We start from the raw sequence: 6575 nt of genomic DNA, 5'->3' as shown, positions 1-6575 counted from the left end.
TCAAAATCATCGCTCATCGATTAATTTTTCTCTCTCTTGATTTTTTAAAAAACCCATAACGGAACAAGGCCTATGTCATCCTTATTTCTCAATTTTGTTGCCTATACATTTTATTTTTATATCATCAAAACAAAAATAAAAAATTAAAAAAGGGACTGATGTTACCGGCGAAACCAGTTACCACGCCGGACACCCACCACCACTTTTAAACCCCTGAAAATCCTCATTCATTGATTTCAGTGCCAATCTCTCTCTCTATAAATCCTCAAGTTTTCTTCAAGAAACCAAAAATGTCTGTAGCTACAGAGCCTCCATCCATGGAAAGACCCATTTTAAAAACCAGGCCAATACTTATTCCGGCCGAAAACCGAACTAGGGTTCCGACTCCGACAAAGAAACAGAAGCCGATCGGAAAACTTGTTTCCGAGACGCCTAGATCCGTCGTAAGTACAAATAGATCAATTGACAGTTCATGTTCGTCGGATTCTTCTTCCGACGTATCTCCGACGAAGAATTCGGACAAAAATGGTTTCAAGTCGTCGGAAAAAGTTGCTCCGGTTGGAATTGTAACCAACGGATCGCCGTTGCCGTCGGTTCCGGTGTCAGTTGTAAGGCGGTGCGATTGGATAACGGCTAACTCAGGTAACATATATTGCCGGACGAAATGTTTTAAATCTTTGCTTACTTTAATTATTCTTTTATTTTAAACTTCCACTTTTATTGGAAATAACGATAACATAATGCTTTCTTTTACTGACTTACCACAATATTAATTGAGTGCCCTTTTTAAAAAGTTTTCTCATTCAAATTTTCAAAATCATTATTTGAGTCTTGAACTCATTCATTTTGATCAAATGGATCCTATGTGATAAAATGTATGTGTGCCATGCCATGTGCCCTCTCAAAATGACTTTTTTTTTCATCATTTCAATCTTCCCTTAATGGCACATCATATTCATAAATTGTCAAAATGTGTTTTTTTGGATTTGGACATTATATTTTCTTAATTCAATTTTTTTAATCATAATTATAAGTTATAATTAACAAATCTTTTCAAATTTCAAATATGTATGTTTGTTGAAAGCATTACAATTACATTTAGTAATATATGTTAATGAGATTTCTTATTACTATTATTATTGTAGACCCATTGTATGCTTCTTTTCACGACGAAGAATGGGGAGTTGTCGTTAAAGACGATAAGAAGTTGTTTGAGTTGTTTATTCTATCTCAAATGTTATCGGAGTTAACTTGGTTGGGCATCCTCAGCCGAAGAGAAAAGTTCAGGTTATACTTACTATGTGTCGATGTTTTGTCTCTTTCTCCTTCTTTCAATTTTTATTTTTGATTAATTATCTCGTTGAATTCTTTTGTGTTGTAGTAAGCTTTTTGATGAGTTTAATCCTCGCTCAATTTCTAAGTTCACCGATAAAGATCTAAAGTTATTTTGTTTGAATGGAAATCCATTAATTTCCGAGACAAAATTACGAACAATTGTAGAGAACGCGGTTCATATGATTAAGGTAACTTGTTTTTGTGTATTTTATTCACAACCTATGTAACTTTCACATTGAGTGAATGTGAATTGTAACATTTTTTCAGATTCAAGAAGAATTTGGTTCCTTCAGCAACTATTGTTGGAGTTTCGTGAATCACAAGCCGATACGAAATGAATTTCGGTATGCTCGACAAGTTCCGGTTAAGACGGCTAAAGCAGAGATGATGAGCAAGAACATGATGAAAAGAGGATTTCGATGCGTGGGAGCGACAATTGTGTACTCTTTCATGCAAGCAGCGGGATTAGTGAACGATCACGTTACGTCGTGTTTCAGATATCAAGAATTATTACAATCCCCAGTTGAGATTGAAGGATCCAAAATTAAAGGCAATGATTTCCGAGGATGATGTCTAATGATTGATGAACGATCATGTCATATCTTGTTTCAGATATTAAGAATTAATGCAAGAGTTGGGATTGGAGTATCCAAAATAGAAGACAATGATTTCAATGATCAAATTGTTACTCGATAAGTTTTTTCTTTCTTTCTTTTTTACTATGTTTGATGGTGCTTGTATTGTAGAACTAATTTGTTCATGTGTTCTTGTCATTAGTAGTACTATTCTATTTAATTATTTAATTGTAATAGGGGTTGAGTGTTTTTCATTGCATAAGTATTTATTGTATAAAATGTTTTTAAAATCTATATATAAATATTTAATTTGTTAGAATAAGATCATTTTTAGTTTTGGTATATTGTTGAGACCACAACTTCATTAATCTAACTAGAATTTAGCTCGTGCATTTGCACGAGAAATGATATAAAAACCGATAAAAAATATTGTGGTTAAAATTTGATAGCATTTTTAATTTACTCTCACATATAAATTCAAATTAACCATAGTTCTCTACACGTCAATCCGGACAGTTTGAAAATTAAGCATCATTATATATATATATATTAGTTAGTTAAAAAGTTGAACTTATATTGTTAAAACATACCGCGTTCATCAAATTTGGTGTTAACATTAAAATATAATGTCTAATTAGCTTAGTTGGCTAAAGAGTTGTACTTGTTTTTGTTAGGTTGTAAGCTCGAAACATACCTATAACAATTTTATTTTATTTTTAACCGTTTTAAATTTATGGGCGAGTCATCCCAACAATCCGATCAAAATATCCATTTACTCTCACATATATATCCAAATTAACCATAACTCTCGACCCGGCAAACCGAATATTTTAAAAATTAAGCATCATTATATATATATATCCTAAATTAAAGTATGGAATTAATTAAAAATATAGCTTTAAACTCTTATATGTTTATAAAAGAATATATCTCAATAAAACTGATCTTGATTTTTATAGGCATGGTTGGGCTTAGTAGAATTGGTGTATTGGCCCGGCCCATAACAGGAAAAAAAATGACATAATTTCGCCTATTTGTTTTATTTTATTATCTTACACAAATTTATTCCGGTCCGGAGCAACTCTCTTCTCTACCCGGCACGTTATCATTTTATCTCGATCGATCCGTCCGATAATCGGTCGATCGATCGATCGATTCCAGCAACAAAGGTAAATTCATCGTCCATGGATCTTCTATCACGTAGTTGTTCATGATCGCAGTTTATTTTCATCATCATTCATCGTAAGCCCTTAAAATCGTCGTTGTTTAATGATTATTCTCACTAATTCCGATTTCAAAGAATGATTCTATCTTTCATCTCCTCATGCGGTTCTAGATTCTTGACTTAATTGATATATTGGGTAGCGATTGTTTCCCTAATTTTGATGGATCTTAAGCCTTTTCTTGTCTGAAATTTATGCAGAAGGTTGTTTGATTTAGGTTTAATTTGATGCACAAAATGAATATTGAGTTTTATTCCAGTTATTTTTAGGATTTTTGAAAAATGTCAAGTGGGTTAGGGGAGGAATCAACAAACAGGACGCCTCAAGGGTTTTCATCTGCAAGCAGTAGTGGTGGTGGAAGCAATGATGCTGGAAATTTTGAATGCAATATTTGCTTTGATTTAGCACAAGATCCAATTGTTACTCTATGTGGTCATCTCTTTTGCTGGCCTTGTCTTTACAAATGGTTACACATTCATTCACATTCTCAAGAATGTCCAGTTTGTAAGGCTATAGTAGAGGAACAAAAGTTGGTTCCTTTATATGGAAGAGGAAAGAACTCGACTGATCCTAGATCAAAGTCAATCCCGGGTATTAATATCCCAAACAGACCAACTGGACAGAGACCCGAGACAGCTCCTCCTCCAGATGCTAACCATTTTGCTCAAAATGGCTTTGGTTTTAATGGCGGCGGTGGTGGTGGTGGTATAGGTTTAGGTGGGTTTGCTCCTATGGCATCTGCGAGATTTGGGAATTTCACATTATCGGCTGCATTTGGTGGTCTTTTTCCATCGTTGTTTAATCTGCAGGTACATGGGTTTCCTGATCCTACTATGTATGGTGCTGCGGCTGCTGGTTTTCCTTATAGTTTTCCTCAACAGTTTCACGGGTATCAACAACAGCAACATCATCACCATCATCATCATCGTCATCCCCAAGTTCATCCTGGGCAGCAAGCGGATAATTACTTGAAGATGTTGTTTCTAGCTATCGGTGTGTTTGTGATCTTAACTTTACTGTGGAATTAGGATTTGGTTGAAATTTGTTGGGTTTTGCCTTTGAACTGTTGTGTAAATGGGTAGATGAATTTGTTTGTCTTGTTTATTGGCTAGAGAAGTTTTATACTATTGTTCTTGTTTGTTTGTCTGTAATGCAACTCAATACACTCTTTTCCTATGCAAAAAATTTGTCTTTAAATATAAAGTATTCAATTCAAGGGTATTGATGTCTCAAACATAAAATTTCGGGATGCCCTTGATTTGGTTGAGCTTCAAAACTTATTAATGTATAATAAACTGCCTTCTGATGTTCTAGATTTGAGTCCGTTAGGTGGTGGTTAGGTAAATGTGTTTGCAGGTTTTGTGTTTAACTCGCAGGGATCGTTAGGTAAATGTGTTTGCAGGTTATGTGTTTAACTCGCAGGGATTAGTTGTATTTCGAAGGAGAATTGTAGTCAATTCTTACGGGAACACGTTATAATTTTAATGAATAAACTATATACTATTCAAATAACAAATAAATTGAATATAATGAAGCTTATTTAAGCATTTATCAACTAAGCTATACTAAACTAGCCATTTAAGTTATATAATACTGAAAAATAAGAATATCTATCTAGATTAAATAATCAATTTTATGCTAATTGAATTTATATTATTTAATAGTGTATATATATTAAACATATAATTCTTTTAATAGTTTAGTTTTTATTTAAATATGTAATAATAGTTGGAGAACCCTTTTTATATATTTTATTTAGTTCAATTAATTGACAATATAAAATTAAAGTAAGCAAATCCGATCACAAACAAATGAAAAGATTTGATAATCCTCCTTGCATGTCTAATACTATTTTATTCAATTTAGTTCAATTAATTGATACTATAAAATTAAAGTAAATGTTTAATTTATGTGAATAGTATTAAAAAAGCACCTCTACAACTTGTTTGTTCTTCATTATTTATTTATTTTTTATTTTTTTTGAATATTTTAAGGTTTTTTTTTGAAAAACATTGTTTGATAATACTAAGTTACTTAGATTTTTAATTTCTTTACTTACTTAAATATTTTTTATTTAAAATGTAAATTTAACAAAAATAAAGTAAATTAGTATTTTAATTAATAAAATAAATAATAGAGAATGAATTTATAAAAAAAAATGATAAAATTTCCCACAGAAAATAAAACTGAAAAAAAATCCAAATCAAGAAAAATATAACTTTTTTTAGAAATTGTTAGGCTCCAAATTAAAATAGTGAAAACGCGTTGAGAAGTCAATAGTGATAGTCTATTCAGAAAATTCAATTATTTTAAACATATGGTCCACGTTACGTACAGAATTGCTACGGATTTGTACATATATTTATTAATTTTAAATATCAGCTCACTACTTATCTCAATTTAATTACTTATGACCAATCAAATTTTATATTATTGTCATTTTTCTGTTTGGTCATATTTATATTATGTCTATTTTTGTTGTATATTATATTTTTATTAGTTATTAATTAGTAAAAGTGGTTTTAGCAAAATAAATAAATTTGCATTATTTTTTCTTCATCAAAACTAACCTACCGCCTAATTTTAGTTATTTTAGGCTTTGTCTATATTTCACGAAACAATTATTCGATAGGATAATTCAAAATTCAACTTCATATAGTAAAAATACTTAAATCCAAACTTTGATATAAATTTGATCATATTTGTTTATATTTGGCTCATAGGCTGACCCATATATTCATTATTGATGGTATTTTATTAATTAATTGATGTAATGTTATTTAATTTTTTTTTTTGTATTATCTATTTATCTTATTTTAAAAAAAGTTTGGCACATGTATGATAATTTGAAATTTGTGTGTTGTTAAGTCTAATAATTTGGGAGTTCATTTTTTTAAATAAGCTCTTTTGATGTGGGTTTTTTCTTGGGATTTTTTTTTTTTTATAATTTATCTAGTTTTTATGAATTATCTCTATATCAAGTTATTATAGAACCTTTAACCTACATCCAATAAACCATCAAATAACCAACATGAAACAAGATCATATAAATATTAATGAATTGAAGGTAGCTTAGTGATTGGATTATTCAATTATCTTCTAACATTTAAAAATCAAAATAATTAATGCTTACAAATGTACAATGCTAATGTTATTTATAAGCCATGTGCCTATATTCATAGATTGAGGAGACTTTTGCATATCCTAGACAACCCAAGAGCCTTGTTTGGAGTCCTACCTAATTTTTTATTAAAAAAAATAAATAAAAGATTATTAGTAGTTTATTTATTGAACTTTGTTTCACTTTAATTTTTTTTTCTAAATTAGTTAGAATCTAACACAAGGGAATTAGATTTTATTTTTATTTATTTAGACAATTCTTTTTTTCATGATCTACTTTATGAGTGTTTTTCAAATTTATTTTGGAAATTTTGAAAAAATA

At 30.2% G+C, this 6575-nt stretch overlaps 2 protein-coding genes across 3 annotated transcripts; both read left to right on the top strand.

Annotated features, from left to right (window-relative positions):
• The first annotated feature begins 238 nt into the window (after nucleotides 1-238).
• On the top strand, nucleotides 239-2220 carry LOC124927853 (DNA-3-methyladenine glycosylase 1). Its single transcript, XM_047468340.1, has 4 exons — nucleotides 239-642; nucleotides 1146-1287; nucleotides 1382-1523; nucleotides 1603-2220. The coding sequence occupies exons 1-4, from the start codon at nucleotides 291-293 to the stop codon at nucleotides 1903-1905; spliced, it is 939 nt and encodes a 312-aa protein (XP_047324296.1). The 5' UTR covers nucleotides 239-290; the 3' UTR covers nucleotides 1906-2220.
• Nucleotides 2221-2967: 747 nt separating this feature from the next.
• LOC124926046 (E3 ubiquitin-protein ligase RNF185-like) lies at nucleotides 2968-4330 on the top strand. Of its 2 annotated transcripts, none has more exons than XM_047466205.1 (2): nucleotides 2968-3079; nucleotides 3393-4330. In XM_047466205.1, the coding sequence occupies exon 2, from the start codon at nucleotides 3415-3417 to the stop codon at nucleotides 4159-4161; it is 747 nt and encodes a 248-aa protein (XP_047322161.1). In that variant the 5' UTR covers nucleotides 2968-3079; nucleotides 3393-3414; the 3' UTR covers nucleotides 4162-4330. The 2 variants fall into 2 exon arrangements, with proteins under 2 accessions (XP_047322161.1, XP_047322163.1); XM_047466207.1 differs by having other exon boundaries at nucleotides 2970-3079; nucleotides 3403-4330.
• The last annotated feature ends 2245 nt before the right edge of the window (nucleotides 4331-6575 follow it).

This window comes from Impatiens glandulifera, chromosome 2, assembly GCF_907164915.1.
Source record: "Impatiens glandulifera chromosome 2, dImpGla2.1, whole genome shotgun sequence".
NCBI classification, from domain to species: Eukaryota; Viridiplantae; Streptophyta; class Magnoliopsida; order Ericales; family Balsaminaceae; genus Impatiens; species Impatiens glandulifera.
The sequence above is the reverse complement of the archived record's forward strand: the minus strand, read 5'-3'. Positions and strand labels throughout refer to the sequence as shown.